At 40.3% G+C, this 24025-nt stretch overlaps 1 protein-coding gene across 6 annotated transcripts in view; it reads left to right on the top strand.

The window, feature by feature from the left end:
* LOC149203292 (DNA-directed RNA polymerase III subunit 1-like) overlaps nucleotides 1–24025 on the top strand; it is a 450745-nt gene that overhangs the window by 86856 nt on the left and 339864 nt on the right. For all 6 annotated transcript variants that reach the window (XM_089403379.1, XM_089403376.1, XM_089403378.1 and 3 more), the window contains exon 14: nucleotides 21953–22148. In XM_089403379.1, the coding sequence (XP_089259505.1) occupies nucleotides 21953–22148 (196 nt within the window). The remainder of the gene's footprint in view (nucleotides 1–21952; nucleotides 22149–24025) is intronic.

The following is a 24025-nucleotide window of genomic DNA, read 5'->3' as shown; positions in this document are numbered from 1 at the left end:
TTATAAAATCACTTTTAAATTAGAATGTAACTTTACTACTTATAAAGTCACTTTTAAATTAAATTGACTTCACCACTTATAAAGTCACTTTAGGAGAAAAGTACAAATAAATTTGGACACTTTTCCCTAGGCCAAAAATCAAAGCCTTAGGGAACCACTTGTCCTCTGGTACCCAAATTTTAACAATGCTCCGACATGCAATGTCTCCTCAATCCCAGGTAAAGAGGTGCAACTGCCTACGGGCCATTGACCCAACCTGGCTAGCAAGCCCTTTGTTATCTGTTCGGCAAGCAAAAAGAGGACCCAACACAGGCGTCCATCCATCCCTGAGCCGCATAACGCCGCCATCACCAACCCTCCTTCCATAGCCATCTCAATTCCCTGCCAGGTTTCCTGCTCGCAATAATTCTCCTCCTTCTCCCCCATTCCCAGGTCTTTACAAACAACCCTCCGGCTGTGCATGGTCATGTTACAGAGGTTTCCTCTTAAAATGTGGGTGAACAGGCAGACATTATCCCCATAGCCCAACCCCCCAGCTTCTCCATCATTTCCATTGGAGTATTCATGGACTTACACTTAGTCATACCAAACCTTTCTAGTAGTTTGACAACATATTTTCCTTGAGAAAGGAAAATCTCACCAGATTTCTGCCATACCTCTAGGCCCAAAAAGTAGTGCATCAAACCAAGATCTTTCATTTCAAATTCAGAAGCTAACTCCCTCTTACACTAGAGAATAAGAGGTTCACTACCGGTCATAAATAAATCATCAACATACAATACCAAAATCAAAGGCATACCTTGGATTGTCTTAAAGTAAAGATTTGGATCTACATTGCTTTTGGTAAAACCAAGCTTCATCAAGAAGCTATCTATACGAGCATACCAAGCTCTTCGATCTTGCTTCAAACCATAGAGGGCTTTTTTCAACCTACACACATGAGTTTGTGGATCATGTACTTCAAAGCCTTGTGGTTGCTTCACAAATACTTCTTCTTTAAGGAAGCCATGTAGAAAAGCAGTCTTCACATCCATTTGGTGAAGAGAACATCCTTGGCTAGCAGCCAGAGCTAAAACATATCAGATGGTGGTGTAACGGGCAACAGGGGCAAAAATTTCCTCATAATTTATTCCCTCTTTCTGAGAGAAGCCTCTAGCCACAAATCTAGCTTTATATTTTTCAATACTGCCATCAACACCATGTTTAATTTTATACAACCATTTAGAAGATACAACAGATTTACCTTGGGGTCTTGGAACCACTTCCCATACATCATTATGAATGATGGATTCATATTCTTCAACCATTGCATCTTTCCACACTTGGACCTTTACAAGTTCTTTAAAAGTGAATGGTTCAACTTGAATAATGTTGCTCATGGCTACAACATATCCTTGGAACCGACAAGGTTTCTTGTTTTCTCTGAAAGTTCCTTTGGGGGCAGCTTGTTTATCAACATCTTGAAGAGTGTCACGAAGCCATAAAGGTCTCCTTTTAGAAGGAGGATCACATGGAGGAGCATCCAAAGGATCCATGGGTTCATCAACTGTTGATTTGGGGTAGCATCGGATGTGCTCTAGCCTCGAAATTTGGTGGAGAGGTTGGGCAAATGAGATCTCCAATACCCAGAAAGGGTTTGCGCAGATTCTAAATAGATAAGGAGATATTAAAATAATTAATATTTTTAATGGAGTCCCTAAGTCTAAACTTAGGGAAAATAAAATATTAATGTGTATTAATATGAATTTGTGTTAGAATGGTCCAAAAGACATGGATCAAGCCAGATCTAATCTTAGCTGTTGATTAGGGACTTAATCTCGACTGTTGAGATGTCAACAGGAAAAGTATAAGAAGAGGCTTGAGGGTCACTTGGAGAACACACCAGATGATCAGTCATTCTATTCTCTAGAGTGGGGTTTGCTAAGAGAGATAGTATCAGTGATCGGGAGAGCAGCTGAGGGGCATTGAGTATAGAGAAACAAAGAAGGTAGAGATTGTGCGGGGAAAGCAGCTGAGGGGCATTGAGTACAGAGAAACAAAGAAAGTAGAGATTGTGCCGGGAAAGCAGCGGAACAGCCAAGGAGGGTTCATAGAGCTAGCAAGGGCTCACGCAGGGCCACGCAGATGTCACAGAGGCAACCAAGTGCTGTGCAAAGCACCAGAGGGGCTAGCGCAGCTGACGCAGAGGCTCCCAGAGTTGACGCAGGGCCTCCTGGGGCTGATGCAAGCCAAGAAAGGTTGACGTAGGGCCAGTGTGAGACAGAGAGGGGCTGACGCAGTCCAGATTGGGCTGACGCTGGGGTTGCAGAGCAGTTTTGTGCTGAGGAACTGCCGGAAGGGTTTTTTGGGGTTTCAGCCAGGAGACTTCTCTCAAACTGTGAGGTATAGCTGCTAAGGAAATTCTCTGTTGGGTAGGCCAGTTTCGACACCTAGATTGTATTCTGATATTGCTTAATAAGAAAACCCTCAGATAGCTGCACTGGTTTTCCCGCATTGGGTTTTTTTGGCGACATTGGTCCAAAAATAATGGTGTCATGTGGTGTGTTCTTGTTTCTTTTAGTTATGGTTCTGTAATATGTTGAGCATGCACTAGTGTTTATTTTCAGTATTTACTTTGTAAATAACTTGTTAAATAAAAAATAACAAGTAGGTAGGAATAAATAAGGAAAAGTGCATGAAGGGTTTCTAAACTAAGTAAAATTAGAAATTTCAACATGGTATCAGAGAGTGATTGCAGATTACAGGAGGACTAAAAGACATCAGTCGAGCGGAGCAATAGCAACAGAAAACAACTGTCCCGAGATGACAGAAGCTATTTCTAGCAGTGTAAAAGCCAAGAAGTGTGACACAGAGCCAACCAGATCCACATAGAAGAAGCTGGGAGCTGCGCAAAGCCTCAGAGAGGCCAACGTTGCTGACGCATAGGGCTAGAGGGCTGATGCAGGGCATCCCAGGGTTGACGCAGTTCACAGAGAGGCAGTTGTTGGAGTCTAGAAGGCTACAGAAATATTGCAGAGTGGAGCTGGTGAGGTACTGTAGTCAGAACAGTACCTGACAGAGCAGGGCGAGAGGAATTGTTACCGAGGGTTTCTAGCCGAGGAACCTGGATCAACAGTGTAGTTGCACAAGACGATCAGAGTAGGGGGCATCTCGACAAGCGACAGAAGGATTTCCAGGAGGGAAATCAGGACTTAGAGGGAGTCTAGAAGAGAAGTTCCAGACGGGAAGTAGAGACTCAGAGGAATTGAACAGAGAACTTCCAGGAGGGAATTAGAGGAGTGTCATGGCATTACACGGGGTAAGAGACCAGGATAGATTGGATGGAGCATCGAACTTCGTAGTCTAGAAGGCTAGAATCTTATTAGTGCTTGACAGGAATCGTGTCAAGAACTTCACCTTGAAGACGATAGCTATCCTAGTCGACCCAAATAATAATGACAAGTATGAAGAGGCGATGGCGAGGGCCAAGTGCATTATCCTTGATGGGGTCAAGGACATATGGTACCACATATAGCGGAGAGGGAAACAGTAGTTGAGATGTGTGAAGCTCTCAAGAACCTGTACCAGCATACTTCTGTGCAGAGAAGAATGCTGCTCGAGAACCAGATGAGGTCGTATCAGATGAAGAAGGGTCAATCGATTGACACCTTCCTCAGAGGACTGAATGAGATCCGAGACCAGTTGACTGCTATAGGAGCAACATCGGATCAGGAGCTTATGGTGAGGACAACCCTAAATGTTGTCTTAGAAGATTGGGAAGTGTTTGTCCAGAGTATCCTGGGCAGAGGGACTCTCCTACCTTGGGACGAGATGTGGGCAGCTCTTCGCTAGGAAGAGATCAGACGACAGTCGAAGACAGGTAGCAACAGGAAAGGGATCAAAGTTCAATAGGAGGAAGAGGATGTGGCCCTAGCATCTGAGGGAAAGCAGGAGAAGTGGAAGAAGAAAGATCTCTCCAAGTTCAAGTGCTTCCATTGTAGGGAGATGGGTCATTATGTGACTCAGTGCCCAAGGAAGAAGAGTAAGGGAGAATCTTTCGAGACTAAGGCAACGCAACACGGGAAGAGAAAGAAGTTTTGCCAGACGATGACTATGCCATGAGTGCACACATGCCACTTAAGCGGAAGTGGGGAGATATCAAGCGGACTATAGGCGATGAGGGGCAGGGTCCTTGAGGTACCTAGCCTGTTGGATTAGACCTTGCTACGGGAGCCCCGACGAGGAGTAGTAGGACTCGCTGAGTGGGTAGAAACGGATGCAGATGGAGTGACAGAGAGAGCTACAGTGCAAGAGTCCCAAGATAGTGCAAGGCTAGCAGGCTGCAGCAGTGTGAGAGGCACAGGAGTGTTGCACTGGTCAGTGGCAAAGGAAGCTTCAGCATCAGTGGGTGTCTCTAGCCCAACAGGGAGGTCAGATTGGGATATCAGTTACTTACTTCTCAGTAACCGAGTTGCAGTGTAGCAGTGGGTAGCACGATGCAGCATGATGAGAGGTGCAGTGCTGGGAGAAAGGACCAGCAGCAGCATGACGCAGAGGGAGTGTCTTACAGATGCAGCAGTGGCAGTGGCAGAACCATGGGCAGCAGTACAAGATGCAACAGTGTAGAGGATGTTGTGCAGGAAGGCCTAGCATCAGCACAGGTATCGATGCTAGATGATCAGAGTAATACTCAGTAAGGAGTATTGCTAGAGCACAATCCTCGCTAAGAGGGTGTTGATTTGGGGTAGCATCGGATGTGCTCTAGCCACGAAATTTGGTGGAGAGGTTGGGGCACATGAGATCTCCAATACCCAGAAAGGGTTTGGGCAGATTCTAAATAGATAGGGATATATTAAAATAATTAATATTTTTGATGGAGTCCCTAAGTCTAAACTTGGGGAAAATAAAATATTAATGTGTATTAATATGAATCTGTGTTAGAATGGTCCAAAAGACATGGATCAAGCTAGATCTAATCTTAGCCATTGATTAGGGACTTAATATTGGCCGTTGAGATGTCAACATGAAAAGTATAAGAAGAGGCTTGAGGGTCACTTGGAGAACACACCAGATGATCAGTCATTTATTCTTTAGAGCGGGGTTTGCTAAGAGAGATAGAATCAATGATCAGGAGAGCAGTTGAGGGACATTGAGTACAGAGAAACAGAGAAGGCAAAGATTGTGCCGGGAGAGCAGTGCAACAGCCAAAGAGGGTGACACAGAGCTAGCAAGGGCTCACGTAGGGCCACACAGAGGCAGCCAAGTGTTGCGCAGAGAACTAGAGGGGCCAGCGCAGCTGACGCAGAGTCTCCCAGAGTTGACGCAAGGCCTCCTGGGGCTGACACAGGGCCAACGTGAGACAGAGAGGGGTTGACGCAGTGCAGATTGGGCAGACGCTAGGGTTGCAGAGCAGTTTTGTGCTGAGGAACTGCTGGAAGGGTTTTCCGAGGTTTCAACCAGGAGACTTTTCTCAAACTGTGAGGTATAGCTGCTAAGGAAATTCTCTATTGGGTAGGCCAGTTTCGGCACCTAGATTATACTCTGATATTGCTTAATAAGAAAACCCTCAGATAGCTGCACCGGTTTTCCCGCATTGGGTTTTTTCGGTGACATTGGTCCAAAAATAATGGTGTCATGTGGTGTGTTCATGTTTCTTTTAGTTGCTGATTTGTAATATGTTGAGCATGCACTGGTGTTTATTTTCAGTATTAACTTTGTAAATAACTTGTTAAAGAAAAAATAACAAGTAGGTAGGAATAAATCAGGAAAAGCGCATGAAGGGTTTCTAAATTAAGTAAAATTAGAAACTTCAACATCGACAAGATCAGTTTTAGCTTTAGGGTCTTCTTGTATTTCAAATACATCATCTTGACTATCAACATTAGCAGGAGGAAGAGGAGTGTCTTTTGCTTTTCCAAGAGTTGCATCTTCATCAAATGTTACATCCCTGCTAAATTCTATATTTATTTGACCAGGTATGTATATTCTCTAAGCTTTAGAATTCTCGCAATAAACAACAAAAGTACCTTCTTACCTGAAGCTTCCAACTTGTTCCTTTTCTCTTTTGGGACATGAAAGTAGACAGGACAACCAAAGATCCTTAGGTGCCCAACTTCGGGCTTTTCGCCAGTGAAGACTTCTTTAGGAGTCTTGTTGTTTAGGGCACGGTGAGGAGATCTATTTTGAACATAGACAATTGTGTTTGCAACTTCTCCCCATAGAAACTTTGGCAATTTCTGATCATGCAACATAGCTTTGACCGCTTCCATGATAGTTCTATTCTTTCTCTCAGCCACACCATTTTGTTCTGGGTTATATGGTACAATGGCCTCTTTTCTGATTCCAGCTTCTTTGCAAATCACTGGAAGTGAACTCTCCTCCATTGTCAGATCTGAAAATTTTGATCTACTTTCTAGTTTGTTTTTCTACTAGAGCTTTGTAATCTTTGAACATGTTAAAAGCTTGACTTTTATTTTTCAGAAAATAAATCCATGTTTTGCGAGAAAAATCATCCACAAAGATAATATAATACAAGTAACCACCAAGAGAAGTTATAGGCATTGGTCCACATAAATCAAAATGTACAAGATGCAATACCTGATTGGTTCTACTTTTGCTTGAAGGGAATGGTCCCTTCACTTGCTTTTCGCTTGCGCATCCTTGACAAATGCCATCATGATCAGATTTGATTTCCGACATTCCGGAAACCATCTTTCTCACATGAGGTAATGCTTTGTAGTGCAAGTGAGCGAACCTTTGGTGCCAAAGTTCACTTTGATGATTGATGTCATGGATTAGTGCATGAATAGGTCTTCCATTGATTTTGTATAGACCTTCACATCTAGATCCTAGAGTGAGGGCATCTCTCATGTTGGATCTCGATGTGTTAAGTTATGGTATGTTCTATGCTTATAATAGTTTACTTCTTTTTCTTATTATATTCCACAGATTAGCAATCACATGTACATAAAGTAAAGTGCAGATAGAACATTAAACGATCGACAGAAAATAAGCCAAGACAAGAGACACAAGATGTGGTGGCTAGCCAGGGACAAACCCCACAATGTGTGGGGAAACCCTTTGATCAAATCTTCTTTTATCTTCAATAATTCAGCAGAGAGAAATAGTACAATAAATTTGATTTATATCAGCAGTAGAAAACCCTAGATCAACAACATCAGCATTAGCGGCTTCATCATCAAACTAAGGCAGACGATATCTCACAAACTGACCGTCAGATCGGCTTGATTCCACCACCAAAAGTTGCAGCTTCCAGAGGAGGTTCAGATGAACCTACAACGCAGTTCAGATGAGGAGATATTCTAGTCCACGCAGGTCAAACTTTACTTCTGCAGTTGCAGCTTCAATTTTGGTAGCTTCCGACTTCAAACTAGGGCAGTCGATATCTTGCAAACCGTCCGTCAAATTGACTTGATTCCACCACCAAAAGTTGCGGCTTTCAGAGGAGGTTCAGATGAACCTACAGTGCAGTTCAGATGAGGAGATCTTCTAGTCCACGCAGGTCAAACTTTACTTCTGCAGTTGTAGCTTCTAGCTTCTAACTTTACTTCTGCAGTTGTAGCTTCTGGCTTCAAACTAAGGCAGTCGATATCTTGCAAACCGTCTGTCGGATTGATTTGATTCCACCACCAAAAGTTGTGGCTTTCAGAGGAGGTTCAGAGGAACCTACAACGCAGTTCAAATGAGAAGATCTTCTAGTCCACGTAGGTCAATCTTTGCTTTTGCAGTTGCAGCTTCAGTTTCAGCGGCTTGCAGCTTCACATGTGTGAGGGAGAGACCCTTTTCTGCGCAGTAGAGAAGAGACTCTTTTCTGTGCAGTAGAGAGAGAGATGTGATAAGATGAGTGACTCCAAATGAGGAAAAGTCCTCCTGTATTTATACACAACGTTGGTGTTTGAATAGATGCGACTGTTGGGCTTCTGAGCCTACATGAGTTGTAGGTCGGCTTGATAATAATTTCCTAATCAAAATAAATTCATATCTCCATGAATACTTATCGGAATTGGATGATCTTTATATCAATACTACACCTCTCAATGAGAGGAATCTATTAAAAATATTATCAGCCATGAATAAGATGACCCACATGAAGTTTGGCCCTAGTTGCCAATTTTAACACTTCCTCTCAACTAGGGAGAACTTCATCTGCAATCTGTCTGTCAGTCGCTACTATTCATCCATCAAATGCACTGCCCTGTACAGCGTGACCCTTGCCCTGCTCTGCTCTATTCTGCCTGTTCTGCTTTGTCTTGTTCTGCCCTGTACTGATTTGTATTAATCTGCTCTGTTCTGCTCTGCTCTTGCATTGTTCTGTTCTGCTCTGCTTTTGTTCGAATTATGAAGAAGAAGAAATGATCAAGGATGTATCATATTGACTCAAAGTCAGTGTTAGAGTATGTACCACTGGTCTCAGACCAGTCTCAACCAACCCGAAGTCAGCGTCATAGTATGGTACAACTCCACTGGTCTCAGACCAGTATCATCCTCCACTGACTCAAAGTCAGTCTCAGAGTGCGTACCACTGGTCCCAGACCAGTCTCAATCGACCCGAAGTCAGCTTCATAGTAGGTACCACTCCTACCACTGGTCCCAGACCAGTATCGCAGTCTCAGAGAGTGTACCACTGGTCCTAGACCAGTCTCAACCCACTTGAAATTAGCTTCATAGTATGTACCACTCTCACTGGTCCCAGATTAGTACTGCACTGACACAAAGTCAGTCTCAGAGTATGTACCACTGGTCCCAGACCAGTCTCAACCAACCCGAAGTCAGCGTCATAGTATGGTACAACTCCTACCACTGGTCCCAGACCAGTATCATTGATCCCATATCAATGGAGGTCATCCTAGTGTAGGGAGTACGGTAGATACAACGATGCGTCCATTGGTACTACTATGTTCCCTAACTTCATTTCCTTGCTCATTGATCAGATGAGAGGTACTTCCCATGAGTCCCAGACTGCATGGGTAGGATGCCTCGACAGGAAAACTAATCAATCCTGTCCTCACAGAAGAACACATCAATCCTACTATAATCGCCATGGAGAACACATCAATCTAGGCTGCCATGGAGAACACATCAATCTAGGCCGCCATGGAGAACACATCAATCCAGGCCTCACATGAGAACACATCAATCCTACTACAATCGCCATGGAGAACACATCAATCTAGGCCTCACAGGAGAACACATCAATCCTGCTTCAATCGCCATGGGGAACACATCAATCCAGGCCTCACAAGAGAACTAATCATCCTGCTACACAGGAGAGCGAATCATCCTGTTCCACAAGAGAGCGAATCATCTTGTCCCACAAGAGAACGAATCATCTTGTTCCAGTGCACACCACTAGGGGAGGGTGAGTCACCCTCTGGTCGTATGTTGCTCCAATAAGAACCGCAAGCCCTCATAGCTCCCAGAGCTCAATGTATGCAACATGCAAGTCTCAAGACCCTTGTACAAGGGCTTCTTGACGACTCCAAGTCGTTTGGGAAAATCACAGATTAGATCCTTCCTCGGGACTTTGACAAGGTGTATCGACCTGTACATCATCTTAATGCGATGGAGCCTCCTTTCTCATTGACTTACCATATCCCAGATGATGTCTATTTGCTGGAGTAATTGACAAATACGAGATTCCTCAATAATCGAATCCCACCTCTGGTTGTTACAGAGAATCACAGTGGTATGTGTTCAAACAGCTCACTGAAGAGCTTCCCCAACTAGATAGCTTCAAACGAGATCATACTCGTAGATATGTATCCGGTCTCGGCGGTGCTTATGACAACCGACTTCTGCTTCGTGCTCATTCATTATATCGAAGCAGAATCCAAAGAGAAACAACACTAAAAAGTGCTCCAGTGATCCTCCACACTACCTGCCTAATCAACATTCGAATAATCATGCAGTTTCATATTTCCGGTAGTGTATCTCAATCCATGAGAGATTGTGTCCTGATGACATCTCAGAAGATTCTTGACACCAATCTAGTGAGGCTCAACGAAATAGGAGCTCACAATGCTAACTGCAAAACATATGTTCGGACGGAGGTTCACCAAGAAATCAACGCGAATGAGTTTTTTTTTTTTTTTTTTGAGACTCAAAGGCATTTCCCAAATCTGGTCCGACATCACTACCATATAACTTCTAAAAGTTAAGATCCTCGAGGTAGTCACAGGCTTGCAGTCCACCATACCAAATCTTTCCAGAATCTTCACCACATATTTTCCTTGAGATAGGAAAATTGCCCTTGGATTTTGCCACACTTCAAGTCCTTGGTCCTTCATTTCACATTCAAAAGCCAACTCCCTCTTACATTTTTGAATGAGAGGGTGTGCACCTTTTATAAAGAGGTCATCTACATACAACACCAGTATGAGAGGCTTGTCATCTTCAACCTTAAAGTAAAGGTTAGGATCAGCTTCACTCCTAGTGAATCCCAACTTCATCAAGTAGCTATTGATCCTCTCATACCATGCGTGGGGTGCTTGCTTCAGCCCATAGGGAGCCTTCTTCAACCTACATACATGAGATTTTCAATCATAAATCTCAAATCCTTCGGGTTGCTCCACATAGACCTCTTCTTTGATCGAACTGTGCAAGAACGCGGTCTTGACATCCATCTAATGTAGGTTCCATCCTTGTGAAGCCACAAGGGCTATGATTAAGCGGATGGTCGTATATCTGGCAACAGGTGCAAATATCACATCATAGTCTATACCTTCCTTCTGGAGAAATCACGAGCAACAAAACGAGCCTTATACTATTTCGTACTTCCATTTGCTACAACTTTATCTTGTAAAGCCATTTTGAAGTAACAATTGTCTTGTTCTGGGGTCTGAGAACTACTTCCCCAACATCATTCTCCATAATCGTCATAGCATCCTTCCATACTTGATGCTTGACGACATCTGAGAATGATGAAGGCTCATTTTGTATAATCGTGCTCATGATGGTCAGGTATCCCTGATGCTTGTTAGGTTTCATACTTTCACGGAAGGTTCCTCGGGGTGCAGCATGTCCTTCAACATCATCAAGTATCGCCCTAAGCCATGGAGGCTTCTTCATAGAAGAGGGAGGCTCAGGTGGATAAATAGGATCCATGGGTACCTTCATATCAGGCATTGTTACATCATCTACCCATAGAGACAGCTTCCACAATCGTATGGTTCTTCCTTTCCGCCACACCATTCTGCTCAGGAGTATGTGGTGTAGTAGTCTCCTTCTTAATGCTAGCCTCAGATATGCCTGAGTGAACCAACTATAATATATCGAAGGTCTTGCTTTGACTTGAGGGGAATGGTCCCCTTTTGAGCTTTCCTTTGGCACATCCGGGACATACACCTTCTTTCTCTACTTGGAATTCAGGCATCCCTGTTACCATCTGTCTTACATCGGGTAGAGCTTTGTAATGAAGGTGGGCAAACCTCCGATGCCAAAGTTTGGATTGAAGAGATGTGTCATAAGATATGACACCTAGCGGACTTCCATCGACCTGATATAATGAATCAACACGAAACCCAAGAGTAAAGGCATCTTTAACATTATTTTTCCATATATGTACCTTGCCATCGTTGAAGGTTACCTTGTAGCCTTTGTCTTCCATTGCCGAGATGGACACCAGGTTCTTTCGGAGGTTAGGTGCATTTAATACATCCTAGAATTTCTAGCCTTCTTGAATGGTTGTCCTCTTCCTTGATTTCCAGCATTCCTTTTACCTTTGCTATTGAATTTTCCATCCCTTTGATTACCATGAGAGGGATTTTGATCATCGTCACGGTGAGAGTCCTTTCTATCAGGGCATTCCCTTGCATAGTGACCTGCTTTATTGCAAATGTAACATCGTCCTTTTCTTCCACCCTTAGGTCCAACCTTTCTTTTCGATTTAAACCCGGAATTATTTCTTTTCTTAGCATGAGAAGAAAAAGCAGCAGGAGGACCTTTAGGCAAGGGCATTTCTTGCTCTTCTACCCTTGTTTCTTCCTGAATGCATCTAGCCATTAATTCCTCGAAACCAGGAATTACATTATAGTTCAGAAGAGTAGTCCTGAACACGTACCATTCGGATGGTAATCCTCCAAGAGTCGTGAGTGCCATTTCCCTGTCAGTAATAGTCTCCCCAATAGATAGGAAATCGTTCTTGATCTCGGTGATTCTTAAGAAGTATGCTTGCATACTCTCATCTTTACCCTTCTTGGTTTCCCTTAGCTTATTTCTAAGAAACAAAACTTGATTTACATCATTAACTTTAAATAAACTCACCAGTCTGTCGTAGATTTCCTTGGAGGTGTCTAGTTTAGAGATGTAGGCCACCAAGCGCTTGTCGATAGAGTCCCTGATGATCTTCTTCGCTTTAATTTCTCCGTTCTTCTATTTGTTCCTGGCAGCAGGAGGTGCATTTGATAGAGGCTCAACAATATTGCCTCTCACATGATCCAACACTCCTTGATCCTCAAGGGTTAGATCGATAGACATCTTCCATCCGTGATAGTCAGCTTCCTCACGGAGCTTGTCTTCGGCAGGAAAGAGTGTTGAGGACCCCATCATTCTTTTAGGATAGCCTTGCCAATCTTTTCTTTGGTGATTGCTCTTGCTCTTGCTCGGGCTTTGTCTTCACCTCAGCTCTGATACCATGTTAAGTTATGGTATGTTTTATGCTTATAACAACTTACTTCTTTTTCTTATTATATTCCACAGATTAGCAATCACATGTACATAAAGTAAAGTGCAGATAGAACATTAAATGATCGACAGAGAACAAGCCAAGACAAGAGACACAAGATGTGGCGGCTAGCCAGGGACAAACCCCACAATGTGTGGGGAAACCCTTTGATCAAATCTTATTTTATCTTCAATAATTCAGCAAAGAGAAATAGTACAATAAATCTGATTTATATCAGCAGTAGCAAACCCTAGATCAGCAGCGTCAGCATTAGTGGCTTCATCATCAAACTAGGGCAGACGATATCTCACAAATCGACCGTCAGATGGGCTTGATTCCACCACCAAAAGTTGCGGCTTCCAGAGGAGGTTCAGATGAACCTACAATGCAGTTCAGATGAGGAGATCTTCTAGTCCACGCAGGTCAAACTTTAGTTTTGCAGTTGCAGCTTCTGGCTTCAAACTAGGGCAGTCGATATCTTGCAAACCGTCCATCAGATTGACTTGATTCCACCACCAAAGTTGCGGCTTTCAGAGGAGGTTAAGATGAACCTGTAGTGCAGTTCAGATGAGGAGATATTCTAGTCCACGCAGGTCAAACTTTACTTCTGCAGTTGTAGCTTTAGTTTCGGCAGCTTCCGGCTTTAAACTAGGGCAGTTGATATCTTGCAAACCATCTGTCAGATTGACTTTATTCCACCACCAAAAGTTGTGGCTTTCAGTGGAGGTTCAGATGAACCTACAACGCAGTTCAGATGAGGAGATCTTCTAGTCCACGCAGGTCAATCTTTGTTTCTGCAGTTGCAGCTTTAGTTTCAGCAGCTTCCGGCTTCACATGTGTGAGGGAGAGACCCTTTTCTGCGCAGTAGAGAAGAGACTCTTTTTTGCGCAGTAGAGAGAGAGAGATGTAATAAGATGAGTGACTCCAAATGAGGAAAAGTCCTATATTTATACACAACGTTGGTGTTTGAATAGATGCGACTGTTGGGCTTCTGAGCCTACATGAGTTGTAGGTCAGCTTGATAATAATTCCATAATCAAAATAAATTCATATCTCCATGAATACTTATCGGAATCGGATGATCTTTATATCAATACTACACCTCTCAACGAGAGGAATCTAATAAAAATATTATCAGCCATGAATAAGATGACCCACATGAAGTTTGGCCCTAGTTGCCAATTTTAACACGATGGCCAAGTGAGAACTTTACCATTTATGAAAACAACTTTCATTCCTTTATCTTCTAAAGCTGATATGGACACAAGTTCCTTAAAGCACCTTCGAGAGAGTACTTCTTTGTAACTAGTAAAGTGCCTTGAAGGATCACTATCAACCAACCAACTATCACAAGAATCTGTGGGAGATGAACTTGAAAGAGTAGAAACAAGAAAGTGCTCTGATTGAGTCTCAACTGCATTATTATCATACCTTTGGTTCCTTGATGAACAATAGTTTCCTCTGCGAGTAGGAGGAGCTTCTCTTCTTCTTCTGTAATCATAATTGTTGGAGCGATTGTTGAAGTTCTATTTTGATGCTCTTTTGTTTTCTGAACAATCACGAGCATAGTGGCCATGCTTGCGACAATTGTAGCATTGGAATTTTGATAAGTCTCTGGTCCATTGAGAGGAGTTGTTGGGAGCAGACTTTCTCGAATAGTGCATTCCTCTTCTTCCTTTCTTCTTTTTTCCTTGAACAACAAAGGTAGTAGGTTCTCCCTCCTCATGCTTGGGAATTCTCCCTTTGGAAATCATTCTGGCTTCTTCTTGACTGCACTTTCCCAGGAGCTCATCAAATGTAGGAAACTTGTCATTATTACTGATAGTAGTAATAAAACTTTCCCAAGAAGAAGGAAGACCTCCAAGCGAAATCAGTACCAGTTCTTTATCAGAAACAATTTCACTAGAAGTTGACAACTGATCTTTGATTTTTGATATCCTCATGAAGTATGCTTGAATGGTTTCTCCTTTGTTCATCTTAACATCCTTGAGTTGATTCTTCAGAGCAAGAATTTGACTCAAGTTGTTCACTTGATACATTCTAATCAGCTTGTCATACATTTCTTTGGATTTCTTCAAATTGGAAACATAAGTGATGAGGTGGTCTCCAAGAGAGTCAAGGATAATCTTTTTAGCCTTGACTTCTCCTTTCTTGTATCTGGCCTTGATAACAACATTGGAGTTTTCAGCTGGTTCTGCTATCTCTCCTTCAACATACTCTAGAACATCATGTTTCTCAAGAGTAATATCCAACTGGCCTTCCAAGGGAAGAATTTTGAAGCATCAACCAACTTCTCTTCATTTTTAAAGTAGGAGGAAGACATCTTGATTTGCTCAAAATTTTAGCAACAAATAGAAAGGGACAACAAGAGATATTTCAGTTGTAAATGAGATATTTCAACAACAAAATGGAAGAGAAATTTCAGCTGAAAATGAGCAGTAAGTAGAAGGAACAACAAGAGATATTTCAACAAAAAAGTGCTGCAAATGGAGTGGACAACAGCTATATTTCAACAGAAAACGAGCTGCAAATGGAGCGGGCAACAAGCTATATTTCAGTAGAAAACGAGTTGCAAACGGAACGAACAACAAACTATATTTCAGCATAAAGAGAGCTGCAAATGGAGCGGACAACAAGCTATATTTTTACAGAAAAGGAGTTGCAAATGGAGCGAACAACAAGCTATATTCAGCAGAAAGAGAGCTACAAATGGAGCGGACATCAAACTGTATTTTAGCAGAAAATGAGCTACAAATGAAGCGGACATCAAGAGATATTCCAACAAAAAAAGAGTTGGAAATGGAGCTTGTGTTCACCAAAGCTCTGATACCATGTTGAAATTTTGATGCTCTATGCTGTTACAATCACTTAAATCCATAACTTTTTTAAGCTGTAAAATAAGTTAAGTAATTGTAGATAGAACATAAACCATATAAACGATATGCACAATTGATGATAGCCAAGAACTCAATGAGACACAGAGACGTTAGGTCAATGACTAGGGCAAAACCCACAAGGGGAAAACCCAACCAGATTCTTCTTTTATTAGAAATCAATTGTTCAACAGAGATACAAAGTGCAATGAGAGAATGAAGTTCACTTAAATCTGAAGAAGGTCTCTGACAACAATAGCTGATGCAAACACTGAATCACTTTGGCTCTCTAAGATCTGCTCTTGCTCTTCAAGACTCCTTCTCTCTCTCTCAATCTTCCTCTAGATTCTCCAACTCTCTCTTTCTCAAGTTCGACTCTCACAAGCACAAGTAAGTGTGTCAAGTGAGGATGAGAGGCACAAATATATAGGAAGAGAAGGAGGTCGAATTCATGAGGGAGTAACTCCTATGGCTTGAGGAGGAGTTACATATGCCAAAATAGGAGTGTAACTTATGTCATAAAGGAGAGGAGTGTAACTTATGCATTTAGGAGAGAAGTGTAACTTATGCATTAAAGAGGTGTAAGAGAAATCTTTTGATGATGAGTCATTAAATTGTGTTAGGGAGTGTAAGAGGTGCGTAAGAGCATTAAAGAGAGAGAGGAATTAATCCATTAAGAGAGAGAGAGAGTAACATATGCATTAATTGAGGGGAGTTACATATGACATGATTGGGAGACTTGAATTTCTTTTTATAATAATATAATAATATCATAAAGAGGATAATAGTAATAATAATAATATTGATGATTAAGCTAAAAATTAAACAATTGAGATTGATTAAGGACAAGTAAAGTGATTTTCCATTGTATATATATGATTATGAATTGATGGAAAGGGATTTACTATTTTTGGAAAGTCATGGTTGCAAAGATAGACATGACTTTATATTTTTAGAAAGTCACTTTAGAAAGGTCAGAATTGAAATTTTATTCAAGGAAATTCATCCCATAGCTATCAATTTTCAACACAGGAAGCTGCAGGGAACTAAAAATTTTAGGAAGAAAATTTGTCTAGTATTGCAGGGCCGAGGACAAGAAGGAGAAGTTGCAGTAGTTGACTGTGTTTGACTTGAAGAAGAGCAAAGTTTGACTTGATCTTGGAAAGGTTATAGGTCAAAGGTTTAGGTCTTGGAATTCATCAATTGGATTTTACAAGAAGAAGAATTCGTTTGGGTTTTCCTCTCAAGATTTGGAGAGGTTTTTGCCTTGGCTGATCGCCTACATCTTGTGTCCTTTGTCTCATTGTTCTTTATGATTTGGTAGTTGTTTGATGATAGAGAACATTAATGTAATCAAGAGAAAGAAATAAACTAATTAAAGTAAGTAAAAATACATCACAAGCAGTAATCATAAAACAGAAATCACCTACTATTATTGCCCTAGATTTCTCAACATGGTATCAGAGATAAGGTGACAAGGCAAGTAATGGTAGCTAATCAAAGGACTAAAGTTCTAGAAGATTATCAAAGGCATCAAATCTTCAAGAAGATCCCCTCATCTTCAAGGTCAAAAGATTACATCATCATCTTGAATAAAGAAGATCTACAAACCCTAGTTCGTTCAAAGAAGGATTCTACAAAGCACTCTTGGGAACCTCACTCAAGGATAGAAGCAATAGGAGATCATCAAGAACTAAGGAAGCAAGACGAGGAAAAGCAGTTTGAAGGGGCACATCAAAAGGAGGATGAATCTTGAAGAATATTAAGGACCGAATTCAAAAAGAGAGCTTGATAAAAATTCTGGGCACAAAAAAATCTCAAGGTCTGATCGCAAGGAAAGTTACAGTGAATTACATCTCTCAAGACACTAAAAAGACCCAATCTCATTCCAAAATCAATCAAGAGTCTTGACTACAATATTTGACCTTCTCCAAACAAAAGGACCTACAATCTATGGACATAATAAAGTGATATCAAATCACTGCTTCAAGAAACTGAAGGCACATTTCAAATGTTCAAATCAACCTAAGTCCTCTAGCAAGAAAATCTAGCATCTAAGCCTTGAAAGAAATGACTGTTTACTTATTCTCCAAAAGGCTATCCTACTGAAGCAACTTCAAAATCAAGTATCTTGGCATTCTCAGAATGATGAAGGCAGTCAAACATTCATTGTCACTAGAGTGCAAACATCAATACTTCACATATGCTCATTCTTTGTGGAATGATCAATCATTCGAGAAAGGCTAACCTTCCAGTGGAAGTACCTTGACAATCATTTAAATACATTCTAAAAGAAAGTGCAAATAAACATCTATAGAGAGTAGACAAATTCAACAAGAAGATTCTCTATTGTGAAGATCTGCAACAAAGAAGTCTTGAAGCCGTCAAATATAACAAAAAAGAGCTCGTGAAGAAGTTGGTCCCATCAGAAGAGCGGTAAAAGAAAGATAGAAAGATAGCAAAAAGGACAACAAAGATACCTTTGTGAAGAAAACATGGCATCACAGGTCGATATCCATAAGGTATGTATGATATTACTGTTATTGTTTCATTATAAAATGTTATAGGGTTGAAGTAATGACACTAGGGTTTGTATAGACTCGTGTGAAACACTAGTAGTTATAAACCCTAATCTTAAGGTACTTGTTCCCTATAACTTGACTTCTAGGGTTTATAGGATGTTAGGGCATGTGAGAAACGCTAGGATGACCTCTTGGTTGCATAAAAACCTAGAAGGATATCTTGACATCATGTTTTTGTGTTGTATGCTTGGGGTACTTGTTAATTAGTATTGTAGGTACAAGAAGTAAAAGAAGGATGGGATGATCATTTGAGAGGCATGATGGAAGAAGGGAACAATACAGATCCTTAGACTCTATTCATGATGTAGATGGATAGCAAGGAAATAAAAGATGAAAGACCTCTACCATGGTTGGAGAATGATAGGATGCATCTTAGTAAGAAGGCATCATAGTAAGCATACAAGACCTCTACCATGGTTGGAGAATGATAGGATGCATCTTAGTAAGAAGGCATCATAGTAAGCATACAATACCTCTACCATGGTTGGAGAATGATAGGATGCATCTTAGTAAGAAGGCATCATAGTAAGCATACAATTGAAGCAAGAGCTCATGTCATAGCTGAAGTAAAAATCTACATACTTGCAGCAATAATGAGAGGAAAAAAAAGTAGCTCCTGGTGACCTCATTAGAAGCATAAATAGCACTTATGGAAGAAGGAAGTCATCTAATATAAATCTCACCATACATCATTAGAAAGGAGCATTTGCCGGGAAGGATGTTCAAGATCCTTCATAGGAATCTCCATTAGAAGGTTCATCTCTCGAAAGAAGCAAGTGTTTCACTAAGAATACCACCTTGGATGGGATTCACTATTCCGAAGAATGATGGTAGGATTCCCTCATCCTTTATGTAGCAAAGTTGGAGAAATCGAAAGATATCTATGAGAAGTTGGTCAAATTGTTTTCCGTAAGCACTGCAAGGGAAGTTATATCATTGAGAACCGAATTATACAAGATGAAGGTATCAAAGGAAGAAGGGGTAGCCTTATACCTTATGAGGGTATCTCAAATAAGAGATCAATTACAAGAACTAGGAGAAATAATGTCCGACAAAGGGATGACCACCGTTGTGCTCAATGCACTACCTTATGAATGGGGAAACTTTGTATCAAGTATCTATGAAAAGAAGGAAACCACTCCATTGTTGCAATAGAATTTCAGACTTGAAATTTTCACATTGCTTCAACATGGGACCCGAAGGATTTTCTTGGTATAGCAAGAAGAAGTCCATGGCATTGAGTTTAGTCGAGGCAGAGGACATAGCAACGAGCATGGCTACATGCGAGGCCATTTGGCTTCGGAAGCTGCTTGTAGCCTTGTTTGGTCAGGGGATAGAGACTACAACGATACACTGCGACAATCAAAGTTGCATCAGGTTGTCAGAGAATTCATTTTTTCATGACAGGTCCAAGCATATAGACATTAGATATGACTTCATCAAGGATTGCATACAACGCAAGATTGTTTAGCTACAATATATACTTACAGATGAGTAGGTAGTAGATATTTTGATGATAACTTGGGTGAAAGCGAGATTCGTCTTCTTCAGAGACAAGTTGGGTGTTATGCAGAACACCTTCCTCACTAAGAGGGAGTGTTAGTTTATGTAGCTTGGATAAGTGTTCTAGTCTTAGATTGCATCTATGAGGCTAAGGAACATATTTTCTTGAATACCCAGAAACAGTTTCGCGATAAAATACCTTGATTAGATTTAATGAAGCAATTGATTAATTTTCTTAAGTCTAACTTAGGGAAACAAGCTTAAATAATCGGTATTAATTGGGGTAAATCAATTTTCCTCTAGAGACTTCTGGAAAATTTGCTTGATGGGGTCAAGATGATCTTAGCCATTGATTGAGATTAGATCATGGCTGTTGATTCATCAATGAGAGATTGTAAGAGGAAATCAAAAGGCATTTGGAGAAAACATCGAGACACAAAGTTGCAGTGATAGCAAGGTCGCAGAGGTAGCATAGGGACATCAACAACAAGGGTTTCAACAAAGATTCCCAGAGAGATTCTTCACAAAGATTTCCAGGGAGAATTGGAGATTGATTTTTCTGCAAAGAGGCTGATTTTCCAGTAGTGCAAGTTGCTCCAGCAGGGGGTGCGAACTACCCTAATAGGCAGTGTGGATTTCTCAGAGAGGGAGAAATTCTGGAACAAGAAATTTGCAAAGGAGGATTATTTTCCAGTTGAAGTCGAGATTTTCCAGTGGAGGTCGAGATAGTTTTCCCAACCAGTGAAAGTTTCCAGGAGGACCGAGTTTATCTGCTAGGCCACACGTTTGAGCCGAAACTAGATTCAAAGGGAGGTTGAATTAGCTTTGGTGGGACGAATTGCTTCCAAGAGGTTAGGGAGACCAACAAAAGTGATCAGAATAATTTTCCGGAGGTCTTCCATCTTATGGCAACCATTTGTAATATTTGCACTGAAGAATTTTAATAATAAAACCCTCATTTGTAGACTAGTTTTCCCTTCGTGGTTTTTCCAGGGACATTTGTTCGAAAATATTGGTGTCCATTATTTGTGTGTATAATTTGCTCAATTCCCGTGGTTATGTTTTATTCAATATTTGTTGCAAGTTAATTGTAGTTGACAAATAATCTGAAGAGATAGGAGAATAATAACTAGTAAGTGCAACAAAGTTTAAAATTTCACACAGTGTTGCACTTCTGCACTCCTTTAGATCTGGCACACTAGAATGGAAGTCCTTCTCCACTCACCACTGAGATGCCTCTCTCAATGTCTTGTGTTGCTCCATGCTATATGTTCTCCTCTCCTTAGCCTTGCTTTTATAACTTTACATTGAGCTAAATCCTTAATCGTAATCTCCAAAGTGATTAATGTTCGAGATTAGATCTCGCCTCTCTCAATTTCAATAGTTGGGATTAAAACATAATCACTAAAGTAATTTATTTTATTTTTCCTAAGTGTCTTTACCCCAATTATCCAACAAAATAATTATGTGCTTTCATAAGATAAAACTTAGGCTAAGTTATACTAGCAACTTGCTCACACTTGAGGAAGTGTTCTAAAGAGATCTTGGGTGATTTTTGCATGTCTAGACACTTAGGCTTGTGTAGAAGTACTTGCCTGAGCTACAAACATCAATACTTCTAACACTACTTCATTGCCCTTAGCCACATTCCAAAATCTCTGAGAGCTCAAAACCGTCGACAAAAACTCATGACTCATGAGAATGAGGCCAAAAATTGGTTTTAAGATGTCACATATGCATTTTTCACCAAACACGTGGGAAAATTGGGACACGATTAGGTTCGTGTTCGAGACGAGTCTGACTAGTGTCTTGCGATTATGACATGAGTTAAACTCATGTCAAACAAGTGTCACACATGTGTTGTGTTCAACACGTGAAATATGTGAGATGAAGGTGGGGGGGAGGAAGGACGTGTTCGGTATCTTAGCTAATGTCATGTTATTGGGTGTTACCAATCTAACATCCACCATTAGATGGTCCTCCCCTTTGCCCACAACAGCACTCCATCCAAATTCATGTGCATCATTGATGACATATTCAGACCTTACCTTGGGACTTTTGTGATTGTCTAGTTGGACGGCATTGGTATTTATAACAGAACATAAGAAGCATGCGTGTAACTTTTTTGGATTTGCTGAGACAATATAAACACCAATCCAAAATGAAGAAGTCCTTCTTTGGCCAGATGTATGTAAAATATTTTGGTTTTATTATTAAGTATGGATACAGAAAATTTCATTAATTTTTGGCGCTTTACTGTTTTGTTGTTTATAGTTCTCACCATGAAAGATGACAAAAGATTCCTAATATTTTTTCAATCTCTTTCTTTGCAGCCTGTTGAGCTTTGGACTGGTAAGCAGTTATTTAGTGTACTTGTTCGTCCAAATGCAAATATGAGGGTTTTTGTAAACTTGATTGTTATGGAGAAGAACTATAGCAAGTCAGGTGAAACAATGTGCCGCAATGATGGATGTGTGTGTTTCCGTAACAGTGAATTGATTTCTGGCCAAATTGGAAAAGCTACATTAGGTACGTAGGCATATCATACATTATTATTATTGGATAATTCTTATGTTTTGTCCATCACTGATATGTATTATGCACCTCGTGTCAAAATATTGTTCTTTAGTCTCAACTCTTGTTTCTCTAGTTATAGAAAGTATTCTTGAATTGCATTCATGAAGCTTTTGAGTTAAATAATATGCCCATAGAGTGATTTACTGCAAAGGAAGAATTATTTTAGCTTTGCAAGTTGATTATTTTCATTTGTGTAATTCACAAATCATATGAAGAAATGTCTGTTATCTTTCCTTCTGGTTATAGTATATACAAAAGGAGATCATAAATCACGTCCACAGATTCAGCTCTCTTTTATGCATATTTGATGTCTTTTCTATCTATTATTAAAGATTATTGCAAAAAATATCCCAAGTAGTTGGCATCCAAAAGTTGTGAGATATGTTTGAGAGTCATTTTGGCAAATAGGTATGGTATTAATTAATAGCAATACATCATCCTAAAGTAGATAAGCAATTAAATTAGAAAATCTTTTTAGAAGACCAGATACAAATTTTCATTGAGATAAACCAAGATAATGGCACAAGTGGTTGCATATACTCTAACTGTAGTTGCATATAGTCAAATGATTTTTTTTTGAAAAGATTGATCAGTTTTAGAATATGATATTATTATTATTATTATTATTAACTGTTCTTATTGGGCTGATCCATTTAATTGCTTTTTCCCCTAATTATCTGTATTCATAAACTGGTCAGGTGGCTATCTTTCTCATAATTTGTTCTATCGTGAAGATGGATCTAAGGTTTGAAACATTGATAAAAAAAGGGTTCTAGTGCAGCCATACCTGAAACATTACTATCATACATGTCTTGCTGTAGTAGCTGGAAATAACAAAAAAGATTGATTACATCTGTATACCCTTTGAAAAATATTTTATATAACTTGTTGAAGAATAATGTATGGATTAGGTTAAGTACCATATGGAAGCTATACCTGTAACATTACTAGCAGACATACCTTAGTGCAGAAGCTGAAGATCACAAAACAAATTGATTACATATATGATACCTGAAAGGAGATAATTTGTAGCTGTTGTTAAGTATAAATTTATGCATTATGTTAAGCACCATATGCCAATCCCATAAAATTTGGATGAAACAGTAGCCGAATCATCAATGATTCGAATGGGAGTGTAATGTAGGTGAGTGACTTCCTTTAGCCTTATATCAGTGAAAATGAACAGGGAGTGTTAATCAAGTGGTATATAGTATATACTATATACCTTGGACATTGCTATGTAATTACTTGTTAGACTTGTACCTCCCATACGTGCACTTAAAGATATTCAAAGTTGCAAAACCAAGTATATTCCTAAAGACACTTAGGAAGGTTGTCCACTGTCACCACAACAATTCTCTCTTATTTTAAGGCTATCCTATGGCACTAGGGGGAAACCCTAAGGTAGGTGTGTATGATATTTTTTAGAATTTTAGGGATGGTGGATTCTCAAGACCAATTCATATCCAATGGGTGGTGAAGTCAGGATCAACAATCAAGAGGGTTCAACTTATATTAAAAAGAATAAGAATTGTAGCTAGGTTGTTATAAACATGCTCTAGCCAATCACATGGACCTACTTCATTATGCAGAAAATTAAATGAGAGCTCTTCCAAAGATGCTGCTCACAACAAGTACAAGTTCAGTCAATTAAATAACATTCAGCCATGAACGATTAAGGGACAGCCACATATGAAACAATACACAAAGTAGACAAGAGCAAGCAGCCATTTTTATAGATGAAGTGCCAAAAACATATCATTCTTCAAGTGTGATTTCTCCCTAATATTAGAAGGGCCTAAATGTGCCACAGTTAACCTTCAAACCCT

This window comes from Pinus tabuliformis, chromosome 2_1, assembly GCF_031772625.1.
Source record: "Pinus tabuliformis cultivar Carrire ecotype Pingquan chromosome 2_1, CPIR1, whole genome shotgun sequence".
In the NCBI taxonomy this organism is placed as follows: domain Eukaryota; kingdom Viridiplantae; phylum Streptophyta; class Pinopsida; order Pinales; family Pinaceae; genus Pinus; species Pinus tabuliformis.
The sequence above is the reverse complement of the archived record's forward strand: the minus strand, read 5'-3'. Positions and strand labels throughout refer to the sequence as shown.